At 30.2% G+C, this 15,164-nt stretch overlaps 2 protein-coding genes across 7 annotated transcripts in view; one reads left to right on the top strand and one right to left on the bottom strand.

Moving 5' to 3' along the window:
- Positions 1-15,164, top strand: part of LOC129909119 (insulin-like growth factor 2 mRNA-binding protein 1) — a 79,766-nt gene that overhangs the window by 11,112 nt on the left and 53,490 nt on the right. Inside the window, exon 1 of one of the 6 annotated variants that reach the window (XM_055986085.1) lies at positions 13,876-14,146. The exons of the other annotated variants lie outside the window; for them this stretch is intronic. The gene's annotated coding sequence lies outside the window, so the exon portion shown is untranslated. Of the gene's footprint in view, positions 1-13,875; positions 14,147-15,164 lie in introns of those variants that run through there. 6 annotated transcript variants of the gene reach the window in all.
- LOC129909127 (uncharacterized) lies at positions 276-2,961 on the bottom strand. The gene is made up of 3 exons (XM_055986100.1): positions 2,248-2,961; positions 1,459-1,724; positions 276-1,401 (listed from the first exon to the last, which is right to left on the bottom strand). The coding sequence occupies exons 1-3, from the start codon at positions 2,443-2,445 to the stop codon at positions 1,368-1,370; spliced, it is 498 nt and encodes a 165-aa protein (XP_055842075.1). The 5' UTR covers positions 2,446-2,961; the 3' UTR covers positions 276-1,367.

A 15,164-nucleotide genomic window follows, 5' to 3' on the forward strand; every position in this document is an offset into this window, starting at 1 on the left:
GTCTTGGAAAAAAGTAGAATTGCGGTATCCCCATAAGTTGTTGTTGTTGAATTCGTAACATCAATTTGTTCATTCTTTAAATAAAAGCATTCACCAAGTAACGGTGGGTTTTATGAAATTTTAATTTATAAAGTTTCACGTTTTTAAAAGGAAAAACGTTATTTAGGCTTTTTTTTTTGTTATTGTCATACAAAAATAATTTGAAACAAATTGAAAAAAGCTCTCCAGCTCTCGTTAACTATGTGCCGAAACCCAAATAACATTTTGTGGTTAAAAAGCGGAAAATAAACCGGATATTTACTCTGGTTATTTAACGGATAAGTTACTAAACTCGTTAAAAAAACGTCTTAAAAACGTTCCAGAAACGTCTCCACAACCGAAAATGGTCAGTTATTTTTTAACTTTGTCTAAATCGGGTTTTTAAAAAACCCACTTTTTTCTACGAATACTGGGTTTTTAAAAACCTAATTTTTACGGTTATTAAATAACTGTTTATTTTTGGTTAAAGAAAAACTTGAAATAAACCATTTACGGCTATTTTATAACCGTTTACAAACCGTTAATATACAGTTTAAAAAAAACCTGTACTGAGTTATTTGACGGTTTTTTTTATAACCGTTTTACTACGGTTATTATAAAACCTGTAATTTACGTTATTACAGGTTTTTTTGAAACCTGTAATATAACAAGTTCTTATAAAACCAGTTTTAAACGTTATTTTACGGTTTTTTTTATAACCTCTTACCTATAGGTTTTTATAAAACCTGTAATAAACGTTATTTCACGGTTTTTTTATAACCGTTTTCCTCCAGTTTTTTTAAAACCCGTAATAAACGTTGTACAGGTTTTTATAAAACCTATAATAAACGTTATTTGACGGTTTTTTTATAACCGTTTTCCTCCAGTTTTTTTTAAAACCCGTAATAAACGTTGTACAGGTTTTTATAAAACCTATAATAAACGTTATTTGAAGGTTTTTTTATAACCGTTTACCTACAGTTTTTATAAAACCTGTAAATAACTTCGTACAGGTTCTTATAAAACCTGTAATAAACGTTACTTGACGGTTTTTTTATAACCGTTTATTTATAGTTTTTTATAAAATCTGTAAAATGTTATTTCACGGCTTTTTTATAACCGCTTATTTACAGATTTTAAAAAACCTATAAAATGTTTGCTTACCAACATGCTGAAAACCACAAGATTCTTTCCAGCTGAAAATTTAATATTTGAAATAAGAACGCTGAAATTTAAGTTTAGTGAAACATTATTTAATGAAGTAAAACTAAAACTAAAACTTAAAGTAAAAGTAAAACTAAAGCTAAAAATAAAAAATAGCTTAACTTAATTATGTTGTGGATTGCCCGTCAGAGGCAGGAGCTGGTGTTGGAACTGGTATTTCTGTAAAGAGAAAAATGTTAACTTAAATGTTGATTATAATTTTATTTTTTAACTTACGTGGACGGTTTTCCCATTCGAAATGGGGCTTGCTTCAAAAACCCTTTAAAAAATGAAGCACCCTCGGCTTCACTATAGGTGGGGTACCTTGATCGGACCGCTTCCAATATAGTTTTATATAGGAACTTGTATTGGCTGAAACTTTTTTTGGCATTAGTCCCCAGCCAAGAATGTTCTGCCAGTAGTGGATCTGTAAAAATGCACTTGCAAATAGTGCGGATCGTTTTCATTCCGTTGACCCCCCCATATGAGCTCAACTTACGGACCTGAAAGAAAACAAAAATATGTTTTAAAAATAATGTGCTTTAAAGTGTGTTAAGTTTCGCATCTTTGAGTGCAATATGACACAGACTCCTAAACTTTTAAATTTTCTGAATTAAAGCTGAATACTTCTCTGAAGAAAGGAGACGACAAGTGTGACATAATTATTTATTATTTGTTAAAATCATTTGTTGAAATAAATGTAGCTGATGTAGGCACAGTCCCAGCTCTCGTTTATGAGATATTCCAGGTTATTATTTTTATTTTAATTTATCTCAAAAACGAGGGCTGGCAGGAAGATTCTGATTTCGAATTCTAGTTCAGCACATCAAAAGTGGCTTTGTTTAAGAAAATTTAAAAAAAATCAATTTTATTGGTCTGTGTTATATTGCATTCAAAGATTTCAGGATAAAAATAACCTATTAACATAAACTTAATATTTTTAGAGAAGTAACAAATGAAAATGAAATCAATATAGAATCTATTGATAATTATAAATTCAAATATTTCATATATTTTGGTACTTACCAATTTTTTTTTTAACAATCCATTTTGATGGAGTTTTTCCTCCATTTCCTCATTTTGTTGGACAGAGGTAAGTGGGAAAATTTCATCAAGTTGCAGTTCCTCATCCACTTCCTCTGCATTGTCATTTTCAATTTTGGACGCCAACAAATTGACCGAAACTTCGGACTTCGCCATGAATGCCTCCAGCATTCCTTGCATGGCCTGCACCTTCACCTCAGTGGAACGCTGTCTTTCCAAAATTTCGTCTATTTTGGACTATAGTTCCTTGAATTGGGTACTGGTGCTGGGGCCTATAAACAATTTAAAATAAGAGTTTACTATAACTGCAAAAAAAAAGTAATACGGTTAGTGAAAGAACTAATATGCTATCTCAGCTGTTACTAAGAGGGACTGGGGTTTATCCTATTCAAATAACATTGGATAAACCCCAGTCTAAGATAAGCTGGAGTTTAAAAACGACTTTGAAAATAGTTATTTTATTTATTTTTCAAACTCAGAAGTTATTTTCCAAACTCAGAAGATATTTTTCAAACTCAAAAGTTATTTTCCAAACTCAAAAGATATTTTTCAAACTCAGAAGTTATTTTCCAAACTCAGAAGATATTTTTCAAACTCAGAAGTTATTTTCCAAACTCAGAAGATATTTTTCAAACTCAGAAGTTATTTTCCAAAATCAAAAGATATTTTTCAAACTCAGAATTTTCCAAACTCAGAAGATATTTTTCAAACTCAGAAGATATTTTTCAAACTCAGAAGTTATTTTTCAAACTCAGAAGATATTTTTCAAACTCAGAAGTTATTTTTTAAACTCAGAAGATATTTTTCAAACTCAGAAGTTATTTTTCAAACAATATTTAAAATAAATTATAAACATATAACAATATTTAATTAAATTAATGATTATTTGACCAATTATTTGAACTATTAATGTTTATCTTGAATCGGGCTCTTTTGGTCACTTCCTTTTATATGCAAATAAAATAAAAAATAAAATAGTATGAAATAAAGATTTTTATTTGCATATAAAAGGAAGTCCGATTCAACATAAACAACAATATTTAATATTTAAAATAAATTATAAACAAATAACTTACCTCTTAATAATTTTTCACAGATAGATATTTTTTAAAATTTAACTTATATTTTTTCACAATAACTTTCGCGCACAATAACTTGTCACAACCAGCCACAAAAGAATACTGAGAGATCTGAGAAAAATGAGAGTCAAAAATATGATGGGCGACGCGCGACGCTCGAGTATGGTGAATGTGTATGTGTGGAGAGTTGTTGGTTAGTTGAAATTGGGTTGGAACTTAGTTGACAAATAACCAGGGTTGTTAAAAGGTAAATAACGAGTTGATTAAAAACTTATACGTACTTATAGTAGTTATTTAAAAACTTACTTTAAACTTAGGATTTATAATGGGTTAATTTTAAACCACTAAACAACTTTAATGGTAAAAAGTCAGTAATTTAAAATCTCGTTTCAAACTTAAGGTCAAATTTGGTTAATTTCTAGTCTATAATTAGCTTTTTGTGTAAAAAAGGAGTTATTTAAATACTTACTTGAAACTTGTAATGAAAATCTGGTTATTTTTTAGCCCATAAAAGACAAATAAAGAAGTTAATTAGAAACTTACTTTAAACTTAGGATTTATAATGGGTTAATTTTAAACCACTAAACAACTTTAATGGTAAAAAGTCAGTAATTTAAAATCTCGTTTCAAACTTAAGGTCAAATTTGGTTAATTTCTAGTCTATAAATAGCTTTTTGTGTAAAAAAGGAGTTATTTAAATACTTACTTGAAACTTGTAATGAAAATCTGGTTATTTTTTAGCCCATAAAAGACAAATAAACAAGTTAATTAGAAACTTACTTTAAACTTAGGATTTATAATGGGTTAATCTTAAACCAATAAACAACTTCCATCTTAAAGTGAGTAATTTAAAAACTCGTTTCAAACTATAGATAAAATTTGGTTAATTTATAACCAATAAATAACTTTTTGGGTAAAAAAAGAGTTATTAAAATACTTATTTAAAACTTTGAGATCAGATTTGGTTAAATTCTAACCTAAAAACAACTTTTTGTGCGAAAAAAAAGTTATTAAAATACTTACTTCAAACTTGGAGTCAAAATTTGGTTATTTTTTAACCCTTAAAAAACAAATCTAGAAGTTGTTTAAAAACTTATTTATGACTTTGTGTCAAAAACGAGTTATTAAAATACTTTTCTGAAACTTTTGAAGAAATTTGGTTATTTTAAAACCAACTTCAAACTGAGGTTATAATTTAACCAAAAAAATTGGGTTGAAAAAATAACAAGAATGTAACCTGGGTTTTATAAAAGTAAATAAATAGCCAAAATATTTCCTTAGTTTAAAAATGGAATTTTTGAAACTAATTTATGACTTAAAAGTTTATTTTACGTATAATTTTAACCCAAAACAAACCTTCGAAAATACTGGGTTTTTTTTCTAACCTAAAATTACCCACAGACTTTTAACAACCCGTTTATAGCCGCTTTATGACCGCGGTTATTTGCAGTTATTTTATAACTTTGGTTATTTTGTAACCGAGGTTTGAAATTGTTACTTGGGAACAGTGTTCAAAACTTCAAAAAGATCGGCGCAGTAGTTTTGAAGTAATGAGGAACACGAACTTTGAAAAACACTAAAAAAAAGTTCATATGTAAGTGAAGTACCTACCTATTATAATTATATTAGAGAAAAAATAGTACGCATACACCACAGTGAACTTTTTAATTTGTAATTTGGAAAAAAGAAATCCACATGGTTTTGAACTATGGGTGGGCTAAGGAAAAATAGTGACGTAATTTGTTGGAGTCACCATGGTTAATTGAGAAAAAGTGTAAAAAGGAAATTTTTTACACTGAAAAAAAAAATTTTTTTTGATTACGTATTAAGAAGTTGGTAATTTGAAAGAAGTTTTTTCTCATAATTTTTGAACAAAGGGTAGGCTAACGAAAAAAATGATGGAATTTGTTGGAATTAATTAGTTGAGAAAGGTTTAAAAAGTACTATTTGTGAGATGAAAAAGAAATCACATCATACACCATTTTATATGTGTTGTACCTCTTGAAAAAAGTTTGGATATAATAATGCTTATCATGTAGCTTTTCTAGGTCCTCATATGGCAAACCAAAAAAATTTTTGATATTTACACTTGAAAAAATATTTGTATTTTTTCAATTTTAAAATGAAATAAAACAAATCAACTTAAGCTTCTTATAATTTATTTTATATGGACTATATTCAATCAAGTAAGAATTCTTAATCAAAAAAATAACATTTGAGTCGCAGCAATGCATACACCAAGGGATTTACTTATTCCAAATTATAAATTAAAAAGGTCACTGTGGTGTATGCGTAATATTTTTTTCTTCTAAAAAATAAATGAAACTAGTTGGCCTTTATAACCAAGTAAAGTTGGGATGACGAAAATAAATGGTGGTTTAGGCTGTGTTAACCTTGGGCAAAAGAACCACAGTGTTAAATCAACGATTTTTACACTTAACAAAAAAAAATTATTTTTTGTGGTTTTTAGGGGGAAAAGTAATTAAATTCGTTATAAGTCTAGAACTAGAACTAAGGATGGGCTGAAGAAAAAAAAGTTGGGCTATTCTGAACTAACCCTTTGCAATCGAACCAGGCAGGTTTGAAAAGAAAATTAGCATTTGGGGTGCCAACTACACATAGCCCATCGATGGATGAAGTGGAGGAGAGATAAATGTGTCACAAGTCACAAGCGAACAACACAAATTTGCTTCTATAAAGCTTTATAGGTGGTAATGTAGCTCCTGTAAAGCTTTATAGAAGGGATATTGTTTGTTGGGCACTTGGGCCCAACTGTAATGGATACTGGAGCCTAGCTGCGAGGACTATTTTTTCTCAAACTAAAAGATAATAATTTATATTTGTTTGAAGGAATCATAAAAATGAAAAATTTTGAGACACTTCTAAACTTTGAATGAGATACATAGTTTTGAAACCATTGTTGAACCATTGAACTTATAAAAAGGTGTTGGTAAAGCAGCAATCAAGAAGGTTCCCCTTTTACTAGCTTACCACACTTGCGTTTACATTAACCAAATTAATCTTTTCATTTGAGTGCCGGCAAATGGAGCAACGCCTTTGACCACCACTTATTCTTTCACTTCAACCCAGGTCGTTAATGTAGAATTCTCCTTTCAATTTCAATATTTATGAAGATGTAGTTCGATTAAAAACAAACTCCAGGCTTGAAGTGTGTTTAAAATCCCCGCATACAGCATTCCTTCAGAAGGAATTTGGGGGAGTTATTTGCTGTTTCTCCGGAGTTACCTCCAAATATTAATATACATATTTTGACACATTTTTCACTCTTCTGAAATTGTCCCGAACTTTTTTTAGTCGAAAAGATTGTTATTGAAAACAGGAAGAAACAATACTATTAAAAATCGTTATCAGTTCCGATTTTAGGGGCAAGGCCGCGCTGAGACCACAGGTTAAATTCGCCATTCTTAAATTGCTTATTCATCTGTAGGTTTATCTCCAAAGTTATAGACAAAAGAAAGTAGATTTTTGTGGAAAAAATCTTTGCGGCTATGACGTTTTATTTTGTATTTGTTTGGTGAAAACACTACAAAAGAACAGTTGCAAAACAATCTTTTTTAAGGTTCCAATTAACATTTTTTTATTTTTTGGAACAACCTTTCTATCAAAAACCTAATTTCAGAAATATAGAATAAAGCATGTCTCTGCTGTTACTATCTTGCGTTACAACAATGAAATCGCCATCAAATACATTTTCATTGAAAAGAACCCGGACAATGCTTTTTTGCGCTCTTACGCTTACGCCTTTTAAAATGAGAAACCAAAGAAAACAACAAAAAAATCACCTTAATCTTCATACTGCTTACAATAAAAGTTAATTCATTGTAGTAGGCCTCATCTACGTAATCAAACAAGTTCAACAATTTACTCTCACCCATTCATAAAAATGCAATTTTCAGTATCACACTGAAGTGTAGGACATCATAACACAAAGGATGCTCTACACACAACAAGGTGGCTCATGGCACGAGGCCCAATGAATCGCCAGCAAAAATTTAGTTTTTAAACTCAAGGGAGAAAGGGCAAGGGAAGGAGCAGCACTGTAGTTGATGTCACCATTGCATTCTGTGTCTATAGCCTGAAGTGGTGTATCGTGTCGATAAGGAAGGCAAGCGTACAACACATTGCGTTGCGTTGCATCAGTTTTAAGGTATGCGCACCACATACAGTTACAAGTTCTCATTTTACGATTAATGCAACGGAGGGCGTCCTGGTCCTATCATCACCTCAATGAGAAGGGGCAACAAGGCATAAAAGGATTTTTTGCAAGGAATCACACTAACTTGGATGAATGCTGATGCATTTGCCTTGCACTTGGCACGCATGCGTCTTGTGCCGCGCCGCACCACCACCCGTTTTTGGTCTTGCCTTGTACTTTTAGATTCATCGTCATCCTCATCAGCTTCGTGTGCTTGTGCATTTGAATGGACTCTTGCATAGATACCTACAAGTGCAACATCAGCAGCACCAAAGAAACAAATTGCACTTGATGGGGGAAATGTTGAATTTGCATAAATGCGAAGCATACGGAATAGATGAAGGGATGATGATGGGATTTGTTATGGACTTGGTAAGGACATGGACATGGCGAGCACAGACTTATCCTATTGGGTATTGTTGCTTACAGCCAGATTGATTGCAGGAATTCTATATACCTACACGGGTTTATATGGTGGCGTTATGTTTCCTATCATGTTGCATTTCGTATATCCTCTTTTTGAAAAGAAACAAGGGTCATGTCCATGACAATAGTGGCTGCATATGCAATCCCTCTTTTTTGATTATCAAAAAGCCTCGATGATAGGCTTTTGACTAGATTTTTAATCCTATGGTCACTTTTTATTTGAAGGTGGAGTCGTAGCTCGGGTAAAAAAAAAAAAACAAAGGCATGTGCAATGTGCATTGCAAGGAATATCATAAATGATAGGGAAATTTGTCGATTGGAAACAACACCAATCATTACTTGAGATTTTGTTTTATTTACTTACGAGTATGTTTTGACAATAGTCAACATAAGACCCAAATAAAGTGCGTGTTCAGATGCAAAATAGAAACCATAGGTACCTACATAAGTGGTTGTACTTTTTTTATTATTTTTTATTTTGGAGTAACAATGAATTTTAGAATTATGAAGGTCTGAACCAAAGATTTTTTATTTTAGATTTTTTCAAAAGAAATTTAATTTTTTTATAGTTTTTTTTTATTATTTGAGGTTGTGTGGCATCATTTTATATTGAATATGCCATAGAAAGGCAAAACGTTGTTTATAGTTTGCACTAACTACATACAATGTAAGTAGTGCAGTTGCCTTCTTATGAAATTTCAATACCAAATAAACACGAAATAAGTTAAACAACAAAAGCCAAACCAAAGAAAATATAAAGAAAAGAATAATCACCGAAAGTTTCTTATTCTAAAAAAATATTGATAGTTAAAATTATTATAATTTTCGTTTTAACTAAACTAAATGTCCACGACAATGTTCTAAAATTTTTAATGATCCAAATATTTGCAAAAATTTATTAGTTCAAAATCAAATTAATGTTAAAAAATTAATCTCATAATATAGTACCTACATTATAGACGCACAACAAACTTTGTCATGTCTTAATTTATTTATGTTTATTACTCAGTTGAACCAAAATGATTTTTTCAAACTTTTGAGTCTAAAATTACTTACCAAACTGTATTTATCAACTAAATTCTTAGGACACTAAAAGAATATGCTTTTGGTTTAAAAAGAACCTAGGTATACGAGGTGTGTTGTTAATTATATAAGACATAAATATCTAGAACTGTGAGCTTACATGGTGTAGTTGATAATCCAAACAAATAGCAATTCAACCTTCAAATGAATTCTAAGCTAAGCAATTTAAAATTTAACTAAATAGTTAATTGAACTCTTTTTTAATTTATTGGAGTGCTAGAGCTACTGCATTTATCTAAGAAGTAAAATGCATATGAAAGCAGATACTTTTAGATAAAATATGAATGTTCGATTTATTAAACAAACAGTGATAGCTTTGTTTGATTTAGTTTGTAATTTTATTCTTAAAATGTTTGTATTACTGATTTTTTTGAGATAACCTTTAGTTTTCTAGATATTCGAAGAATAATTTTATAAAAATTACGTTTTTCTGTCATATTTTCGGGAGCTTTGCATTTATTCCCATGCCTACTTTATATTTTTCTCAAGATTTCTATTTCCTGATCTCTTATCCTGCCACATATTTATTAAATCAGCAATAAATTTAAAGAATTTAAAAGCAAATTATGAAAAAGAAAAAGGACTTTTCCAGTTCTGAGATCGAATTTAAATTCAAAAGATAAAATTCTTTGAGAAATGTTGTAATAAACCTCAACGTTTTTTAATTACAACTATAATAAATCACTGTTAGTTTCTTTAAAACCTTAAATTATTATTTATATATTTGAATTTAACTATTAAACAGCTGTTACTTCGAATCCTTTGGCATTCTATACCTACCACTTATTTAATTTAGGAAATCGTTTGAATATATATTGTTTAATTTTGTTTTTGTTAAAAAAAATATTTCCAGTAAGCAACCAAATTAAAAATAATACATACATTGGTTTTCATTGGAAAAATTCGTTTTAAATATAAACATACATATATTCGGTGATTTATAGTTGTATGTAAGTGCAATGCCCTCAATATAGGGAAACATTCCTTGCTGATATTTTCTAACATAATTGTATGGCTCTCTTTGTCTTCCCCCAATTGTTATTTATAATTTCTAAAAATATTTCCCATTTCCGCACGATCAGTTCCGCTCCTGAATGGCCCCCCATTATATAATATTAGATGAGTAGCATTTTCATTCTCTACATGTACCTTCCGTATGCCATCTCACAATGCATTGCCAACATTGCCAGATACTTATAAAAACAAAAAAACAACTTTTTCTGGCTTTTTTTTCAGGCAATTTAATTGAAAAGTACTTCATTCAATCAATAGCCGTGATTTATAAATACACTAGGCTCTCAATTGGTATCATTTTCATTGAGCCAAATGCCAAAATTAAGTTTTTTTAGTTTGATAAACGGATGTCTTTTGTAAGTCAGTAAGGGTAAATATTAAAGATGGAGGGAGCATAAGTTGGAGTGTTGGAAAATAAACTAATATTAGCGAAAAAGAGATGAGTACATATACAGGGTGTCCCAAAAGTTAACGTCGAAACGAAAACGGTAGATAGGGTAGGTGGTGACAGTTATCAGAAAAATAATTAAAAAAATCGAAGCCATATATTTTGTGAGTTTTGGGCATTTGAATAAAAGTCGAAAAAATAGTCACCCTGTGACGGTTTTTTATGTGCCGTGACTACAAATCTTAATTTTTATCAATTTTTTCTTTTGTTACGGAACCTTGAATAACCCTGCTACCAAATGCATTAAAAAAATTTTACTCAGCTGCATCAGTTTTAAAGAAAATTTCACTTTTTTGCCCAACTAAGTACTAAAAAATATATACCTACAAATCAGTTTCAATATTGATCCTGTAGGTTTTATTTTGTAATCTTAATCTATGTACATATATTGGTCATACAAAAATACAGCTTACATATATATAGAACCTCCATTAAGTCTAAGGCACTGCTTCATTTCCCCCTCTTGTTTTCTTTTTCCAATTAAATACATCTCTTGATGATCTATTAGAAATATGAAAAAACGTCTGATTTGGCAACGCTGTATTCAAAGTTGACTTTTGCAAAAGGGAATCCAACATTTAGGGCTAGGGCCCCACATACTATATAATTAACATCAGAAATTCCTTTATAAAAATAAACATAATCATTAAAATACACGCATGCACGATCGCAAGCAAAACACTGCGCTCGCACGTCTATAACAAAATATATACATATATACGCTCTAGACGGGCGGGCGCGGGTGGGCGTGCGTGCGAACCATAATAGTAAACAGTAAACAAAAACCACGTGCAGGGGAAAGAAAACGGAAAAACTACTTTCAATTCGATTTGGATCAGTCTCTTTAGAGTTTTCTTACTAAATGTTCGGCCTAAGAAAATAAAAGATGAAGACTATTGACGATACTATTTTCGTATTTTAGTCATAGACTGATATGCAATGAATGATAATATCAAAAATTCTTGGTTCGGAAGGAACCCCAACGAACAGGAAAAAAATAGATGTAGGTACACACAAATGAATTTGTAGGGCAATGTTTTTTTTATGGAATTTAATATACAAATTTTATTTAAAAAAGTCTTTTTCTCTTACTTCCGAAATATCCTAAATTCACAATCACAATATTATGATTGTAAGTAATTGAAAAAATATATTTTGACCATATTTAACTAGAATTGAACAAAAATTTGCCACAGATGTACGCTTTCATGAGATGAACGAGTAGTTTTTAATCTTAAATACCATCCTCCATCAGCAAAATCATTGGATCCTTCTCCTTGGATCCTATGAGAAATATGGTTTTCGGGATGAATCAAGAACCTATGTACCTTACCAAGATATTTCTGGCTTTCAAATACCTAGGTATAGTTAATTGTATACTAAATTCATCTTCATTCAATTCGAGGATTTTCAATTCATAAAATTGAGAATTATTTCAATAAATAAAATAAAATAAAATAAAATAAAATAAAATAAAATAAAATAAAGTAAAATAAAATAAAATAAAATAAAATAAAATAAAATAAAATAAAATAAAATAAAATAAAATAAAGTAAAATAAAATAAAATAAAATAAAATAAAATAAAATAAAATAAAATAAAATAAAATAAAATAAAATAAAATAAAATAAAATAAAATAAAATAAAATAAAACAAAATAAAATAAAACTTTAAAAATTAAATTAATTAATATATAAAAAATATGTATACTATTCCTGCTTAACATATCAGGATTCTAATTACTGCATAATTCAGTTATTAAAAGTTACAAAGCATTTTGATATGTGTATGATTAAGATCAAGCTCTTTTTTCCCTTCAAGACAGTGCAAGCAAAACTGCAGGTTGTGTCATAATATGATGAAAATCAGATTGTTTTTTTGGTTTAGGATTTAAATATTTTTGGAAATAAATAATTATTAAAAAAAAAAAATGGTATGTTCTGGCTAGTTTTATTTCATTGCTTGTATGTAATCAATCTTCCAAAGCAGTAAGGTTGACTAAATAAAGCACTTCGCTATGACTGAAATAACAACCAGGCCTCAATTTCATAGGGCATTTCGGTTAACACAGTGTTAGTTATCCTTAATGAATTTTTATCTTCATAGTAAACTCAACCCATGTAATTAAATATACAATAAACCTGTTGTTCAGTTGCTTGACAGCATAGCTATTAAATTTGGTTAGTAAACTTTAATTAAATCCGAAAGGAGTTGTTTTTAGTGGTTTTTAACTTATTAGAAGAATTTTGTTTAGCTCAAGAAGAACACTGAACTTCAAGGAAAATTAAGTATTCATTATTGAATATAGAACATATTTAGAGATGCAAAAATAGTCATGAAAAAATTGATCTTATTAAAAAAAAAAATAATATTCATCTTATAATCCTGCCAAGGAAGTTCAACAAATCTGTATTGCTTCTTCATTTTTCGCACAACGAGTTTTCTAAAACGAAAAATTCCAATAGGTATTAGAAAACGAGACCACCACCATCGCAATAAACAGGAGGCGAAAGGAAGAAAGAAAGACACGAAAGAAGAAAATAGAGAAAAAAAAACCAAATAGGCACAAAAGGAACAAAATTTACAAGAAGTACTTTGATTCTAAACAAGGCTAAGGCCAAGGGTTCCTTTTTCCGTTCTCTCCGTTTCCCTTCACCAACAACCCTGCACAACATACAACAAGGATAAGGATAACGATGTTGATGATGATGGTATATCGTTGGTGTATTCTGCGGGTTGCGGTGTGAAGTTTTGGTCTTCTTTTCTTCCTTCTTCTAAGACCGACAAATTTCGGGTGTATGATGGTGTGTAAAACAAATGGCAGCAGCTCCTTCGCCGTTTTTTTTTTTTTTCATTTCCAACACACAATTTCAACTCAGCACTATTACTCCAAGTGAACTTTACTTACGACAAAATGGTCTTGTGTGAGTGAGCTCAACTACTATCAAAACCATGCGAGGGGAAATTGCCAAAAATTGTCTTTGCTTAGAAACCACCGTTCTTCTTCTTCTTGTACTTGTTTTAACATTTTTCTATTGGGGTTGCCTCTTCACTCTTCTCTTGAGTTTTACACTTGGGCATGGGCACTCTTGGCAATGTTTGTATGGTGGTTAATATGTCGAAGATGGAGAGCTCTAAAGTCTTACTTTTCGATTCACATTTTGTTTTTGTTACAAATACTTGAACACAAATTCGGATAGTGACGGTATACGTATACACACCCGGAGATCCAAAAATTTTACACATTGTCAAAAATACTTCGTGTGAAGATGGAAAAGAAAAAAATACAAGCAATATTTTCGTTTAGTTTGGTAGCCCAATGAGTTTTGTATTTGAGCGCTCTCGTTTAGTGTCAAAAAACGTTCCTAACAGAGAGCAGCGTACGAAACGCAGTTCCGTGTGCCTCTTTTTTCTCATTTCTCAAAAAAATTCACATTTCCCCCGTTCTCCGGCTAACCGTTTTTTTTTTTTGTAATTTTGTGTTATTTTTTTTGTTTTACAAAAAATATAAAAATTTATTATTTCGGGTTGCGTGATTTGTTATTGTATAAAAAAAAATTATCAAAAACAAAACATAAAAACAAATCAAACTAAAATTGGAAAAAAAATATAAAAGTAGGTTTTTTCTCAAGTCGGAATATTTAGATACCAATAAATGTGGATTAAAATAAAATATTAATAAAATAACCAACTTCCCAAACTAGAAAAATGTTAAAAAAAATTATTTTATTTAAATGAAATATCCAACAAAAACCCAAATTTTTCTCCGCGTTTTCTTCATTGAAAGTTGATGGGCCAAGTAAAAGTGAGAGTGTGTTTAAATAAAATACCTACACCGTAACATAAAAGTGTAGGGGAATTTGGCATATTCTCATATACAAAAATAAAAAATAGAGAAAGGAATAATACCCACTTCGTTGTCGTTGTCGTCTCCCACATACTAATAATTTTTTTAGTCATGACCGTCAATCTATGAACAGTCACAAAATTGAGATAAGTGATGGTGTCACAGAGACCAAAGTCGAACTCGAAATAAGGATTAAAAAAACAACACTGAAAATCGATCAATGAAAGACCCGCTGTAATGGCTGTTCCATAATATCTACAATTTTCAGCAGCCCCTACTTCAACTGTCAGCTGAGTTTTTGCCATCATCATCACTGTTTAAAACCTCTCAACACTTTGACAGATATCATTGTTACTGTCAGTGTTATCAAATCTAATCAAATGGGATTTGCATTTTTTTGACACATCGCACCGGGTTACTATTAAGTGATACTTGTATTATTTTGTATAAACAATTCGTTCTCTTTGATTTTTTTTTGTTGTTTAAATTCGCTCTAGGTACATACTAATACAAATTTATTGAAAAAGCACAAAAGACCTACTTTATTAATAAATTTTAAGAGGAGATCTCATTATGGCGCCGACTCTCCCTCTCTTTAATACATAACTGGCGCCCAACAGAGAAGCACAAAAATAACAATAGAACGTGACTTTATTTTTATTGTTCCTCCCACTTTTATGTCTCGAAATTTGTCCTCTCCCTTGTGTATACGTAACTTTATGACTTTATTTTTTAAATTTTTGTTTTGTATACACTTGTGGATAAATTTAAACAAAAAACAACAAT

This window comes from Episyrphus balteatus, chromosome 2 (assembly GCF_945859705.1).
Source record: "Episyrphus balteatus chromosome 2, idEpiBalt1.1, whole genome shotgun sequence".
NCBI lineage: Eukaryota > Metazoa > Arthropoda > Insecta > Diptera > Syrphidae > Episyrphus > Episyrphus balteatus.

Bases quoted from the DNA above. Each gene is read 5' to 3' on its own strand.
- LOC129909127 (XM_055986100.1), bottom strand. From the start codon at position 2,445: ATGCAAGGAATGCTGGAGGCATTCATGGCGAAGTCCGAAGTTTCGGTC. The intron at 1,725-2,247 runs GTAAGTACCAAA...GTTTTCTTTCAG, and splicing joins GATTGTTAAAAAAAAAATTG to GTCCGTAAGTTGAGCTCATA. The intron at 1,402-1,458 runs GTAAGTTAAAAA...TTCTCTTTACAG, and splicing joins CGAATGGGAAAACCGTCCAC to AAATACCAGTTCCAACACCA.